The 17,234-nt window shown below is 34.6% G+C and overlaps 1 protein-coding gene across 1 annotated transcript in view; it reads left to right on the plus strand.

The window, feature by feature from the left end:
- Positions 1 to 5,770: 5,770 nt before the first annotated feature.
- LOC110451807 (multiple epidermal growth factor-like domains protein 10) overlaps positions 5,771 to 17,234 on the plus strand; it is a gene marked incomplete at its 3' end in the record, with an annotated part of 43,691 nt that continues 32,227 nt past the window's right edge. The window contains exons 1-7 of the mRNA XM_021499990.1: positions 5,771 to 5,899; positions 7,835 to 8,050; positions 11,849 to 12,097; positions 12,571 to 12,669; positions 13,113 to 13,211; positions 13,621 to 13,716; positions 14,384 to 14,476. Coding sequence (XP_021355665.1) covers positions 5,827 to 5,899; positions 7,835 to 8,050; positions 11,849 to 12,097; positions 12,571 to 12,669; positions 13,113 to 13,211; positions 13,621 to 13,716; positions 14,384 to 14,476 — 925 coding nt within the window. The remainder of the gene's footprint in view (positions 5,900 to 7,834; positions 8,051 to 11,848; positions 12,098 to 12,570; positions 12,670 to 13,112; positions 13,212 to 13,620; positions 13,717 to 14,383; positions 14,477 to 17,234) is intronic.

Below are 17,234 nucleotides of genomic sequence, written 5' to 3' on the forward strand. Positions count from 1 at the left end.
AACCAAGGACCCTCCGACCTAATAGACGGACGGCCTGATAATTGAGCCATCTGGTCGCTGACGATCGATCCGGTCCAGTTCCGCTACATTTCTCCCTCCTTGTTATAAGTCCCATAAGACATCACTGTTTACAACTTAGATTACGGTATCCCATTCCTCATGTACTATTTGCTTAACACAATGGTTGTTCTGGCAACAAATGCATAAAATCCTCCAAACTCTACGCTTCCTATGTATCTTGCGGTATTTTCTATGGTAGATGCCTCTTATATCAAACCACGTTTCAATGATCCGCGAATAGCACCCTTGAATTGACCGATACATGTAACCAGTACCTCGTCTGACATCTCTGTTTGGCATCCTGATTATCACACTCGCATTATTCTATTTTATTTTCAGCCGTGTTATAACTGTTTTCATTTCTAAACCACCTGATAAATTTTTCGTTTTTGGAAATCACGTCTCTCACTGCTATCACGCACATATTGTCTGTAATCTGTTCGATTTTTTTATCAGTGTCCATGGATATTTGTAGTGGACATTGAACGCTGATGTTAAGATAAGAAAGTATGAGTGGTGATCTCCTTGTTTGTATGTACAAACACTCTCCTACAACACGGAAATATACACCCATTAATACATATAAGTTCTTTCTGCTTATAGGAAATGCAGGCTTATATCAAAGTATTAATGATACTCTGTCTTCTGACACAGCCATAACATATGCCTCTTATATCAAACCACGTCTCATTGATCAGCGAATAGCACCATTGAATTGACCGATACATGTAACCAGAACTTAGTCTGACATCTCTGTTTGGCATCCTGATCATCGCACTCGCATTATTCTATTTTACTTTCAGCCGTGTTATAACTGTTTTCATTTCTAAACCCCCTGGTAGATTTTTTGTTTTTGGAACTCACGTCTCTCACTGCTATCACGCACATATTGTCCGTAATCTGTTCGATTTGTTTTATCATTTTCCATGGATATTTGTAGTGGACATTGAACGCTGATGTTTAGATAGGAAAATATGAGTGGTGATCACCTTGTTGGTATGTACAAACAATCTCCTACAACACGGAAATATACACCCAATAATACATAGGAGTTTTTTTCTGCTAATAGGAAATGCAGGCTTATATCAAAGTATTAATTATACTTTGTCTTCTGACACAGCCATAACATATGCCTCTTATATCAAACCACGTCTCATTGGTCAGCGAATAGCACCCTTGAATTGACCGATACCTGTAACCTGAACTTAGTCTGACATCTCTGTTTGGCATCCTGATCATCACACTCGCATTATTCTATTTTAATTTTAGCTGTGTTATAACTGTTTTCATTTCTAAAACCCCTGATAGAATTGTAGTTTTCGAACTAATGGCTTTCACTGCTATCACGCACATAATATCTGTAATATGTTCGAATATTTTTTTATCATTGTCCATGGATATTTGTAGTGGACATTGAACGCTAGTGTTTAGATAGTAAAGTATAGGTGATGATCTCCTTGTTGGTCTGTACAAAATACTATTATAACACTGAAATATACACCTAATAACATAAAGTAATAAAGTTCGTTCTGCAGATAGGAAATGAAACACACAAAAAAATTAAGGCAAATATCAAAGTATTAATGTGGCCATGACGTAGGGAATATGATGTACAGACTTGTTTTGTTTTCATTTTGAATTTCAACCCATGTATGCCAAGTTTTGAATGATGGACCTAGTAGATTCAACCCAGTCTGGAAGTGATTCCTTTTCAGCAAGATGTCGTGTTGCCAATCCTCTAGCATAGTCTTCTTTAAATACACAATCCAAACCATTTGGCTGTATGACTCCCTCAATACCTTCGATTTTTCGTGAAAAACTCTCATCACTTTGCATTATAAATAACATTTTATTGCTTTTAACTACATGTTCAGTTTACATTTGTTTAAGACTTAAAGCGGTTCCATAAAGTCCGTGCCATATTGTTTACGGTAGGACTGTTACAATGTCGAAGTCAATGAATACGCTAACGTCTTCTGAGAAATGAACGAAATCATTACATTTGTATGAGTGCATCACGGATTTGACACTTTTCCCTACATAATCCAGACGGTCATTACATGAAACCGAAGCAGCAATACATAGAGTTTCCTGTCGTTTTCTACGGTATAGATTACTAAGTGTAGGGTTACTGGTAGGGTATTATTGTTTTCGTTAAGTTGGGAAGCAATCTATCAATGAGTTACTCTGTGTTGATTATAAACTCCCATGGAGGATCCAGTGTAGAAAGATGTCTAATATCCACTCATCACTCTGGTTAGGTCAATGAGTAGCACATTTTGACTTGAAACTTCCATAATCACGTTTGAGTTATTTCCCCTTTACCATGTAACTTGAACATTTATATTTGTTTTGTATATAAGTTGTGTCCTTATTTTCAGTTTTTTATATACGCTGATTCATACAAATGCATGTAGGGGATAACTGATATAGGCATAACCTGTTGTTGATCCCATTCATACACAATCATAAATAAAATTTGTTGAAATGAATTTGTTTACTTTTGGGCAAGCTGACAATGATGCATCATGTGATCTTCCCAACGTCGCTCGTCTGCACCCAACGTCGCATTTTTAGATCAAGTTTCAAACTTAGCCGATGTAGTTTTCTAAACTTACCGGGTAAAGGGAAACAACTCTTACTGGTTCTGGAACTCTGGTAAAATACTGGTACAGTGCTATTCCCAAGACTGACGGATAGATTATTTTATCCCATTACATATTAACAACCGTTAAAAGTATTGTAATACAGAGAGAGAGTGTGTGCATATTTCATCGGTAAATAATACACTGCTTGCTTTTTCTCATAATTAAATGTCCACATGAATTTTATCCTCTGTAGTTGTCAACGTCATTACTCAAATACTGGACAGAAACGATCTGTACAGTTTCTGTAAATCTGTAAACAGGCAAACGTTACACTTATCTCCCTCAGATAGAACATTGGACTAACCCGAGTTTTAACGAGGTCGATCTATTTGCAGGGTTAAACCATAGTTTATCACAAAATACGTATCTTTATCAGATGGCATACATGTAGTCTAACCAAGTCAGTAAAATTGAGATGAAGTTCTCATATTTTTCTGTGCGGGTTTTGTAACACGTCAAGATGACACTTTTAGCCCACAAAACATACGGCACCCCAACGTCATTAGACCACGTTATACATATAACTTTTTAGAATATCCTTGATTGATTTAAAGATTATGACCGGCAAAAGATGGATGCGATGATTTCTCTTTTAAACATGCATGTTCAACAAAAGATATTTTATTTGGACTATTGAAACGTGATGCGGTGTGTTAACGACAGGAATTGCAAGATATGTTTATTACGAACTTAATAAATATTTATTCGATTTAATAACATAGTGTTTCTGTACAATGTTTTATCTTGTGAAGATAACCTTGCTATATTATAGGTGTTTTTGTACTTCTGTTATCATTGTTTTTACGGGATTTTAGACCCTGTGGTGCAATGCAGGACATTGCTTTTGGTAAGGTAATAATATCTTTTTTAAATCAGAGGAAATATGTTTGGCAAAGGTTTATTGAATAGTCAGGCGCTTGAAAACCCTGAGCACCCATCCCTTCGATGGATTCAAGAATGATATAAGGTAACACCTCTAAGCTCCGTTTGGTGTACGCATTCGGAGACGTATAAAGATGTAACACGTCTATGACGCACTGTCATCTTGATGGTGAAATTAATTAAGGATTGGTAGTCATATTTTTGACATGCATTTCTTTATGTTACACACCAATGCATGTCAAAAATATGACAACCAATATTTATATTTACATTTTATGTTGATCAACTTACAGTTCACGCAAAAATAAAGACATAATATTAGTCTGAATACGTTTTAACGTCAGGGTAAATCCATACAGAGAACAGCCACCAGTTGACAGTGGAGCAGTGCAATATCCAACGTTGCAGTTATGACGTCATAGGCGTAGCGACATCACAATGGTCCAATGTATGTTAAACGGAAATAGCATACATTGGGCCCAGTAGAAACATCTAGGCTCTGTGCAGTGGAAATGTAAATAGTATATCATGTTTTGTGTTTATTCCGAACGTAGCAAGTTTATCTATTTAATTGATTATGTGTGTGTGTATTAAACTGCACAATCAATATCTGTAACCCTCCCTCTGACATGTTTATCAACTTGGTGTTGAATTATTGACACTTATGGGATACCACACACAGCAGCAGTATAATGGGTCAGCGAACCATGCTGGCGACTTTTGTACCTGTAAGGTCAGTTGTCTGTAGTAGTAACAGGGCACAAAGTGTTAAAGTTAAAAAAAAATATTATGAAATACACTTGATAGAAGGACAATACATATCACAGGTTAATGCCTTCAAATTAGAAAACTTTGTGAGAAATTAAATTGATATCAATACATGACAGTTAACACATTAAAAACGTGTCTGTAAATTAGGATTTGATGAAAAGATTAGGAGCCTTCACAACTAATACTACTTTAATTTTTTGTTTTACTTTTTACTTTTTTAAGCAAATTACTAATTAACATTTCTAAACTTACAAATAATTATGTTATCTACGTAGAGCTCAGGCAACACGCAATAACAAACGCATTATATAGAACAAAATCGAGACGGTAGTATTGGCAGTACTAAACTAATCCTACATTGTATATGACTAGGAATGATGAATACCTTACACGCATAGCCTTTTACAGTATTACTTTTATAGTTTATTCATAGAGATCGTTTTCTAAAGAACCCGGTCTATTTTGTATGAGGACACACCGCGGTGTATATTTACCTGCAGTAACGTCTAATGAACATTACAATAATACCCCCACCGACGTTTAATTATAGAAGACACACGAGACCTATTAATTATTTTATATTGACATATCAGATTATCTGTTGATAACACTCAACTGTTTAGACTATATGTGTTGAAAATGATAATTTGTTTTATCGTCGTCTTGTTTATATTCTTAAACTATACAAGCTCTAATGAAAAGAAGGACAGAGACATGGTTAAGGTATAAACATTTCTTAAAAGGAATAATATTCACAAAACTATTTACACTAAAGCATTTATGCTAAATAAACAGTTATGGCCGGCATACGAACTGACCTAAGCACCCCTCCTTTCGATTTAATAGACTTTCCGTTTCAGGTACATGTGTAGTAGAGGCTTATTCTAAATACAGCATAACATGAAACCCCAACAATAAAAGGAGCATACCTTCACTACTACAGCAGGACCATATTTCTTCAATATCATGTGATGTACTAATTAGCTCTGTCCAACAATATGCCTCGTTTTGAGTTTCGTATGTCGGTTATATTTCTAGGGACAACGAGAAACATGTAAGTGGAAGCTATATAGGAGAAAACCGATCAAGACAGGTTTACCGACAAACTTTTCTTTCTGAAAATAAAATGTACTTCCATTTTGATTTACATAATAACCATGATAACGAATTAGCTTTCCATGCCAACAAAACCCGTCGATTTATAATCAGAATGTACCTGATGCCTTCGACATATATAAAGTATTTGCCAGTCGAAAACTGCATAATATATCCAGATAAGTTTAGACATGTTTACGGCAGGCAACATAATGAAATAAAAGAAATAAAACTGAAAAAAATGCACTGCAACCTTATGAAATTTTGTAGTTTAGTAGAGCAGAACGTTTACTTCCTCATTGTATACCCGTGTACTTGCGACAGAACAGACACAAATCTCCCGCTTTATACGATACGCAGTATATGTATAATGGAGGTGTGTACTATCTGGCTGCTGGAGTTTCTGTGTCTCTTATCCACTTTGGAAATTGTCAACACATCAGGTATGATTGGATGTGCACTTTCTGTTTTTCCTTCATTCTAATAGTAAACATATACGTCACGTTGATCTGGACCTACATGTCTATCCCGTAGCATAAGCCCCATGTGTTTTACCATAGAACACATTGCTTGTATAGAAGGTAGGGGTAAATATATAGATTGTACCCGATGTTCATGTTTCAAACTTCCGCGTTGAGTTGTTGTGACCAAGTATCAAACGATATGCATTTATTTCAGGATATGTACATAGACAACATACTAGCTGTGTTTCAAATATTGCTCTACAATGGCGATTTGTCGCTATTGTTCTTTCTATTGTATTAACATTGAGCGATTTATATGATTCTACAACACTGTTCGCAAGCCAATGACAGTAAAACATCAGTCTTTCATAATCGGTATGAACCAATATGTTCCACCTACAACTTATTGTTATAGATTAACCGAGGGGCGTATTGTCTTTATATATTAGAAGTATCATATTATATATATTTGGTGTTTACGTAAGGTAAGTGTTCTGTGTTTTAAAGGTGCAGATATCTCCGAAAATTTTACGACCGTATATTGTTTATACTGTGTAAATTACTTCCTTGTCTCATAGGTCTCATAAGTAATAACGACAGTATTGTCAAATTCGGATACTGGATCCGAACAACTTCAAAAGATATATCGGCAAAGAAGTAGTACCGGCAGTGAAGATATCGATTCTTGTCGTCAAATATTTGCCATATGCATATCATAACATTTAACAGAAATCAACAGTCACTATGAGACAATAATAGAAAAAGAAAAAAACCCAACATAGTAGTTAAGTATGTAAAGCATGCTCTTGTAATTGCATATCACCTCGGTTAGCTTGTAACCGAAGGCTTATTATTGTACAAAATTCATCTTGAATACGTGAGGTCAAGTGAATCAATATATTTTTTTTAAATAGAACTAATGAGAAAAGTTTATTGTGTAATTGTTCGTGTGGACACGGCGCCTTTGCAGACATTGCCCATAACACCCTGCACGGAAGACTTCTGTTTAATCATCTGTACCTTTCTGGAAAATTCTTAATATAAACAGGTTATCTTCTCAGTTTTGTTTCTTATGTTTATATATTTATTTTGTTTTTGTGCAAATTTTGTTCCTGAGGGGGCATTGTCTATGAGTTCTTTTTGGCGATTATTTGTTGGTGACAAAATCGTCGATACAGATTCAATTGAGTTCTCTTTTTCTCAAATTATTGTTCTTAATCTACTTTTACCATGATATTAATTAAAATTGTGCACTTAGTCATTTCATCCCACAATTCCACTCTTTGACCTCTGTTTACTACCTACTTGAGTTGCAGTAACCCGTCTGCCATTTTGATTTGCAGAGATACCTCTTTTCGACGTTTTCTTTACGTCGTGGTTACACGACCAACTACGCTATACATTTTCTCTCTAGCTTTACTCACATTTTTTGATCTATTATTTCCTGATCTCTTGTCTTCAAGATGCTTTTTAACCATAATTAGCCAACGGTTTCAAGCTTACCGAGATGATATGAACTAACATCAGTGATCACTCTTGTTCGTTTATGGCTGTTTTTAAAGTATATTAATTAGCTACATATGCAATGCATCATATATTTTAAAACGGATAAGAAATATAGTTAAGGATAATTAGCAGTATCAACTAAAAGTCAAACAAAAGTTAAAAAAGGAAATCATCACTATACTAACAGATTCCTGATTATTGATAAATGTTGGTTTATTGGATACATTTTTTACCTATATTAATATCCGTTCTCCATTTCTGTCTTTAAATACTTAATTTAACCATCACCACATGTAGACATGGAAGGCATTGTAATGCCGATAATAGTGCCAATTATAAGTACTTTAGATCAGTCAGATATATATATATATATATATAAATATATAATACTATTTCATTATTTTACAGTTAACACCAGTCGTAAGCCAAATGTCAAAATCACCACTCAAAGTTCAAATCACAGTGCTGCAACCCTTAGTGGCAAAGCAGTAGATGGCTGTAAAAAACAAACCTTCGTCAACTTCAATTGTTGCTCACATACACATCTAAATGAAAAGGAGGCATGGTGGCAAGTAGATCTAGAGGGACTGATCGTTATGGAATACGTCAAAATATACTACAGAAGTGAGTAATCAAATATTTTGTTTTTTATTCAACAATAAAACAAAATTTAGGTTTTAAGTTTCTCGTGTTGTTCATGACCTTTAGACGATACTGTGTTGTCGAACTGCATGTCGTGAAAGACGACTAACATGTAACTCCATCCACATCCCCATCTCACCCGTCTTCATATGACACTGGTTATTGCGAAGACGTAGATCCCGAAATTGAGATTATTGACAATCGAAAACTATATTTACATAATTAAATAGGGAAGGATATTTATTTTGAGCTATACATGGTTAAACGGCCCGTTAGGCCCACCCCGAGACACTTACGTAACTCGCCAGGGTGTGAAAATCAAGGTGAAGGAGAGATATATGCCAAACCGAATGTAAACAAGTACTAATTTTAATGGGGGATCATTACAGATGTCCCCCAACCTGCCCTCATAGTCGCAAAGATGCATCAGAAAAGGATCGCATTGCCATAGTACACCTACAATGTACCTACTAAATTTGAGTGAAATTGAGCAATTTCTAAATTGCAACCAATCATAATTATGTGTGGTTGCTATGGCAACGACAAGTATGCGAATACATTTGCAGTCCCCTAATACCCCTATATACCAATTTTCATGAAAATCGAAGAATATCTAAATTTCGACCAATCAGAAGCCTCCGTGTGGTTGCTATGGTGACAAAACTTATGCAGTTTTATTCGCAGTCCCCTAATACACCCATATACCAATTTTCATAAAAAATCGAAAAATATCTAAATTTTGACCATTCAGAAGCATCCATGTGGTTGCAATGGCAACGAAACATATGCAGTTTAATTCGCAGGACCTTTAAACCCTTATATACCCAATTTTCATTTAAATCCAACAATATCTGAATTTCCACCAGTCAGAAGCATTTGTGTGGTTGTTATATTGTTGCTATGAAAACGCAACCTATCCGTTTGACTTTGCAGTCTCCTAATACCCCTATATACTAATTTTCACCAAAATCGAACAATATCTAAATTTCGACCAATCAGAACCCTCCGTGTGATTGCTATGGTAACGAAACTCATTCGGTTTTATTCGCAGTCCCCTAATAACCCTAAATACCAATTTTCATAAATGTCGTAAACATATGTAAATTTCGACCAATCAGAAGCCTCCTTGTGATTGCTATGGTAACGAAACGTATGCGGTTTTATTCGCAGTCCCCTAATACCTCTATATACCAATGTTCATGAAAATCGTTAAAATATCTAAATTTCGATCAATCAGAAGCCTCCGTGTGATTGCTATGGTAACGCAACATATGCGCTTGAATTCGCAGTCCCCTTATACCCCTATATACCAATGTTCATAAAAATCGAACAACATCTAAATTTCGACCAATCAGAAGCCGCTGTCCGGCTGACCAGTAGGTTGACCGATCGAAAAACAAAAATATTCTTGCGGTACACGAACACTCATGTAGAGTTTCGTTTAATTCTGCCCTACGGTTTTCGAGAAAAGTGTTAGAAACTTCGTCGGCGGAAGAAGGTGGAAGAATTAAGAATAATAATAACAAGTAATAACTGTAACGGATGGCCGTTACAAAAGTCCCCCAACAACTCCTGTTGGACTTAAAATCTTTGGCAGAATCAGACAACATCTAAATTTCGACCAATAAGAGCCCTCAATGTCGTTACCATAGCAACTGTACTTTTCGAAACTGTTACCATCGTGTTTCACATCCCTCAAAACCCCTATGTATCAATTTTGGGCAGAATCAGACAACATTAAAATTGCGACCAATCAGAGGCCTCCATTTCGTTACCATTGCAACTGAGCTTTTCAATACTGTTACCATTATGTTCGGGATCCCTCAAAACCCCTATGTATCAATTTTGGGCAGAATCGGACAACATTTAAATTTTGACCAAACAGAACCCAGTATATGATGGCCATCTTGTCAAATTAGAAAACAGATGTCGTAGTTGAGTTTGCAATGCCATATTGCACATACATACTAAATTTGAACGAAATCGAACTACAACGGAGCTTCGACCAATCAGTAACCAGTATATGGCAGCCATTTTGTTTAATTAGAAAACGGATGTCATAGTTGAGTTCGCGGTACAATCATGCACCTACATGCCAAATTTGGAATGCATTGGGAAATATCTATAAAACATATAAAATACGATAGGTGACATTGGCTATCTTAAGCGAACACCTTTTGAAATTTTAAATTAAAAAAAAAATATCAAAAATTCATGGCGGCCAGCTTTGACTTCCGGTCGAGATAAAAAATAGTTTGTTGCACACCTAGACCACCTAATGAGTATGTGTGTGTAATTTCATGATGATCCGCCCAGTAGTTTATGAGAAAAACCTCCGAATAAGTTCATGGCTGTAGAAGAAAATGAAGAAGAACACAGAAGAGTAATAATAATAAGAAGAAACGGAGTTAAATAAATAAGTCCCCGAACTTTGTTTTGGGGGAGTTAATAATTAGAAACGGAGTAAAAACAATAAGTCCCCAAACTTTGTTTGAGAACTTAATAATAAGAAACGGAGCAAAAACAACATGTCCCCAAGCTTTGTTTGGGGGACATAATTACAAATAATAAACGCCCAGTTATGTGTTCCTAACGGTCATATGGTATCACATATCAGGTCTTCCCGTCAGGCACAGGCCAGGTAAAACTCCGGTCACTCATCAAATTGTTATTAACCTGTTCTGTTACCTTGGAGCCAAACCCATTCTTGACAGTCTAACGGTCACTGTAATACTGTGTAACACGCATAGTGAAATTGTACATAATCTTAATTATCGTGATTATAACTTACAGTAATATATACAATGTACATTATTGTATACGAGAATTCCGTATATTTTTCATTTCGTAATATTGATCAAGTTGTACCAAATCGCACAGTTGTACGGAGAGAAGCGCACAACGGGGCGAACGATTGTTAAATCGCACATGTGTACGCACCATATGTGGACGATACGCGGACGATGTGTGGACGATGTATGCACGGTGTGCGTACGCTATTTTTGGTGCGTTGCGCGGTCACACAACTGTACATGTAATAACCTAAAAAAGCAAAATGCAATGTACATTCAATGGCGTATATCGTATACAATAGACATATCTGGTTGCCTATGTTGTTTGTAGTGCTTTCCATCAAGTCGACATTCCGACTAATGAATCGTCTCTACACCAGAGGTTTTCGTAAGACTGTTTAATATAGACCCTGATTGAGCTCTTGGTTTTTAACGACGGACTGGTGTGTACACTACTTGTATTGTAAACCTCAAGCCAACGGTCGATGCATATGTGTGTACTTCTGTCCGTGTACCTAAGGATAGGAGGTGTGACAAAGCCAAGCCTTGTTAGGCACACTTTTTTAAGGAAAATTACCGATGAGAACAACCAACATATAATCAATGATTCCTCCCTTTATACATGCTTTAATGTGATATATCAATTAAATGGAACATAACGAAAGTATAACCGATAAAAAATAAATTGATTTTATTATCAAGATAAATTTACCTAGTTAATGATAAGTGCAAACAGGGAAGTGTGGCAAAGTAGGGCGTCAAAAATTAGTTGAAATGGAAATAAAAAATATAACTATACCGAATGTAAAAATGTATACTGCAGTTTTATACTAAGTTTTATATAAAAAAAGAGAAAACAAATGGAAATCCCTAATTTCTCATGATGTTTCTGCATTGGTCGTTTGTTACAGAATATGCAGTTTTTTTTCTGCGTAAAAACAGTATATACTCATAAGCTCTAGTGGATAATATTGTTTATCAAACTTAGATGAAGGGTATCAGCAACAAGAACGATTTGGTGGCTATCAAATATACCAGTCGAACACGTCGGATTGGCAGAACGGTCACCTTTGCCATAAAGACACAACATCAACGCCAGCCACGTTATCATTGACTCCCCAGATACAATGTACAGGTAGCGCCAAGTTCCTGACAATATACAGCGACAGACGGGCAGGAGGTTTAGTGTGGTACTCTAATAACGCTATTCTGGAGCTGTGTGAGGTAGAAGTGTACGGTACGTAACTGACATACTTAACCTTAAAATATTATATTCACACTAGAAGAGAATATTGAGGGATAATGGAACTTTCAGAAGTTGTATTTTAGACATAAATGAATATTCATGAATCCCTATCTAAGATAAATGGTTAACCATAACAACATCTTAGCAATACACTCAAAGTATTTGTTCATTTTTTTTCTTTTTTTTTCTGTTACAGGATAGGTGTCTTCCATTTCAATAATCAATTTTGCTATTTGTTAAGTTTTGTATGTCTACAAGTCAGTGTATTATGTTGCAATTAAAAAGTTAGTATACATTTTTGTGCATCATTATAACGTTGTGGAAGAGGTCACATATACAGAAATTTGTACATCCAAGCTATTTGGCCAATGATAGAACAATAAAAATTGGTTAAACTAGTTTATTATTTATTAAAATGATAACAGATGGGCTTATGCCCGAACTCGTATGTTAATTTATTTCAGGATGTCCGCTTGGGAAATATGGTGATGGTAATTGTGATTCAGATTGTGATGTAGGATGTGCCAAAAGTCTGTGTGATCCAGTGACCGGAGGATGTGCAAGTAATTACATATATCTAAAGATATTAATACTGGAAAAAGTACAACATGCCATTCGCCTGTGGAACGAGAGAAAACAAATCAGTTTATCATTCATTTTTCTGTTCATGAGAACCGTTGTGATAAAACTCATTTAAAGTATTAGCAAAGAGTGTAGGTCGTCATCATAACTTGATTCAACATACTGTGTATTGTCTTTGCTTTGGCGTCGTATAGGCTTTCGTTGCAGTGAGATCATATATATATGTTTATCATATAAACAATATGATATCATGCTCATTATAACATTATAACATGTTCTTATTCAAGTAATTCAACATATAGTAAGCAGTCTTCAATATACATTTCTATGTATTATATAAAATATCGCCACATAATTCTAAACTCATTGTAGACAATTCGTGTAATAAATGTCTACATTATGTACTTGTTTCATATTATTTTAGACTGTGCAGTTGGATACTATAGGTTTGGATCTTTATGTGTAGAATGCCCCTCTAATTGTTATGATAACATATGTAATGCAGAATCTGGTGTTTGTTCTGGTAAGTGATTCCATATACTTCAGCTTAAAACAACATTCATATGGATATTTTGTTTACATTTTGTGTTAATTTAATTTCTTGTCATAAAATATAATGCATTCGCTGTGGGGACACAAATTCATTCAAATTTTATAAGTATACCACTTCTGAGGTATTATTTGCTGATATATATTCATCAAGTACATGAAATTATATTATGATTTAATTTTTTTATAATAAATTGATAAGATTCGGTTCACAATAAACATTTTTTCTTGCTCAGTTGTGTTTTAAAATACACTTGTATTAAGCACCATTGAGTACAATCACATCATCAGTGACAATTAATGACCTAAAACATAGAAAAGTAAAATGGAGCTTCCTACCATTTTTCGGAATCTGACTTGTTCTTTGTGATTTTCCATGAAAGCGTGTACTCCCGGGTATTATGGAAGCCGTTGTTATCAGACTTGTCCATTCAACTGTAAAGACAACCGATGTATGCAAAGCAATGGAGAGTGTGAAGGTATGTATCCCTGAAAAGAATGAAAAACGTGTAGAGAAATGTGTTATTTAAGGATTAGTTAGGAAATTATATATAATTCACATATGTTTTTGTTATGTTAACAAAGATAATTCAAATACATTTTGATAACATTTAGATTTTTTTAGAACGGCAAACAAATGAAAACTAAAAGGATATGCAAAACATAATATGGTATATAATTTGCAGCCATAAACTGAGGGAAAGAATATATTGCTCAAACGTGCACAGCTATTGGCTTTTTACATAGGGTTTCGGTAAAAATGAACATGATCTTTGCGAATCTAGAAAGGTAATATAGGACATGATAAAATATGTAGAAAGAACACACGACAGAAAAAATAGTATTATATTTAAACACATTCTGGTAGTACTACGCAAAAAAAACTTCACAACATGGTTGTTAAATATCACGTCGCATTATGAATTGGTGATGGTAAATTTCCCGATAATCAAAATGAAAATTAATTACATCATATTGAGGTAGCATTACATTGGAAATCAAGAGGATTCTGAACTTATGTTTATGCATGACATGCATGTAGTACAAAGTTGTTCTATAAGATATAGGTTTGTTTTGTAATGAAATATGCTTGTGAAATGTCAATATGAAAATATATAAAGTTCGTTTTGATTTTGCAATGGCCAGACTGTGAGGATGGATTCTTCGGATCGTCCTGTGATGTCTGCTCTGTTGGTTGTACCAATCATGTCTGTGACAAAATATCCGGAAATTGTAGTCGTAAGTATTTAAAAAAGAACACCTGATCTACGCACTGATGACTAATATTTCAATATATCTCATAATCTATTTTCCTAAATTAAAACAGATGCGTCTGTTGTCAATGAAGTCATATTGTCAGTATATGGTTGTGTATTTTCGTATTTGTCGCTAGTTTAAATTGCAATAAAGGAAAACATTCAAATGATTGAGAATATATAAGATATATAGCAATATACTTCAGTCCATTAAAGCTTATTCCTGTATACCATCAACACCTTTCAGTTCATATGGAACAATGATTAATCAGATAACCAGCGGTAAGTTGCCGCTGTCTTTCAGATTTATGAATGAGTATTAAATAAACGTATAAAGTTTGAAAATACCATCCATTACTACTTAAATTTCAAACACCAATTTAGTGGAAATAGACGTACTCACATTCCATGTCTTCTTTTTAGCTGTTTCTTTAAGCCATGGTTAGGGACGACTCTCTAACTTGGAACGATGACATGCTTTGTTAGTATAACATTGAGGGGTGGGTAGATTAACATGTCCTGAAATCGAAACAGTTTAAAAAAATTAAACCGATGTTTTTTCAATAACTCTCCGATACAAATTAATATAATTGTTGAATAGAAATGCAAGTTAAAATAATTCATCAGGAATGTGCTGTTTAAACGTTTCTTCAATTTGCACACTGAATATATGTGCGTCATACTCTAAAACCCCACGCAGCTTTGAGAGAAGTATACCTAGAATATATATATGTTATGAAAACGGTTAACCTGAATAGATTCGGGGTAAAAAAGTGACATGATTTATTCAAATATATCTCGTAAGATGCGTCTAGGGTCGAGCCCTTTTTATGATGCATGACTGCTATTAGCGCAATTTAACGGCATCTATGGAATGAAGTTATGCTTTTCCAGTTGTTAAAACAACACATGTACACAATACGAGAGAACATGTACAGGTTCAGTGACTTTGTCATTGAAATTACTTTTAGCTGAAATTTGTTTTGATGTATTCTCTGTTATCTGTGCATGTATAATAAAACGCTCAAGGGCAAGAGAAGTATTTTAATCATTTCAAAAAATCTAATCTGAGGAATTAAGATCTTCGTTTTGTATGCCCAAACTAATGTTTTATAATTATTTGTTCAAATTTGCTATGATTGACTAAATTTCTAAATGAAATTGAAGATAAATACGATGCAATTGTATACTCATTTAAAAAGAGATACAAATGTAAAATCGTATTTATGTTTTATTCAAGCCAGCATTGTTTTGTACTTCTTGTTTGAACATATGCCTAATTTATCGTTTTGTTTCGGTAAAGTAAATAGAATGATGTATTTTTTTAGTTTCAAATGACTGCCGATGTTGTTATTTAAGCATGCAGACCTGGATATTTTGGTGATCCCTGCAACACAAGCTGCCCGTCCAATTGTAAAGGGGATATATGTTATCAGACCAGTGGGATATGTACAGGTATGGTGATATGTAAGGTCATTGACAGAAGTAAAATCATATAATTATATTTTCCCTATTTATTAGTTTGAAACGTGAAATGGTCGGTTACTAATACAAAAAAAACATTAATTCCAAATATTAGGATATCTATCTTTTATTGCATTGACTACTGTAACATCTAGGTTTTGCTGCATTAAATATCCGTTTTAAGTGTGCATAGCAATATATTTAGGACATTTAATGGTGATAATACATGGTGTACAATCATAACGAAACGTTCTTAACGAAAGCCATCACCGATATCTCAATAGCAATGTTAGTCCATTAATCGGGAATATTGTTTAACAAGATATATTCTATTTGAGACGGTTAAATTGTGTTGAGAAAGATATAATTATGATCTTACGTAAAGATATGCTCAGTTTATTTATCGTTGAGACGTGACTGCATGAGATAATGTTTTGTAACGTATGGAATATTACGTTTTTGGCATAGTAAAACAGACAGAGTAAGTAATTTTGGGGTATAGCAAAACTATATCGCATTAAGAAACTTTATATCATACGTCAAGAGATTACTTTAAATATACATTATCAACACACAATTTAAATATATCAAATAACAAAAGGACGTATTTTACTACAGCAAGGCAAATATAATTGCTATAATAAAATTAAAACAAATTGTGTGAATATATATACTTACTGCAACGAGACATCAAACATGTATTTGTTTAATTGTGTTTAGAATGTGCACCCGGGTTTTATGGCATTGACTGTAAGCAGATCTGTCCGGCACACTGTCGATACTCACTATGTGCCAGAAGTAGCGGGGATTGTTCAGGTACAATGCTGCTCACCAACAGCGTCAGTTTCTATTTGCCAATCACTTTTTAGCTCACCGGGTCCGAAGGACCAAGGTGAGCTTATGCCATACCAAAAGTATGCCTATAAAATCAAATTCACTGATGAAAGTAACTACTTTAGTTAACACTTTATTAGTTTACGCGTTTCGCTTAGTTTCAAATGTACCACAACAATACTAAAAAGTGTAATTCCAACAAATCACCTGCATGTACATCACGTAGGAACATATCCTAGTTTGGTAAAAGGGATGTGATTTGAACCCAAGATCTCTTGCAGAGACCTGATTGCATATTTACTACCGCATTTTGGTTATATTTCTATCTGACACTGCATACACACAATATTTGAATTGTACCATCAGCTGTAAAACGGAATTCGGGGCAATATTTAAAATCATTAAAGGGGCATCACGGTGAAGTAACTTTTTTTTTTTTTTTT

Source organism: Mizuhopecten yessoensis, unplaced genomic scaffold (genome assembly GCF_002113885.1).
Source record: "Mizuhopecten yessoensis strain PY_sf001 unplaced genomic scaffold, ASM211388v2 scaffold6209, whole genome shotgun sequence".
Lineage (NCBI taxonomy): Eukaryota > Metazoa > Mollusca > Bivalvia > Pectinida > Pectinidae > Mizuhopecten > Mizuhopecten yessoensis.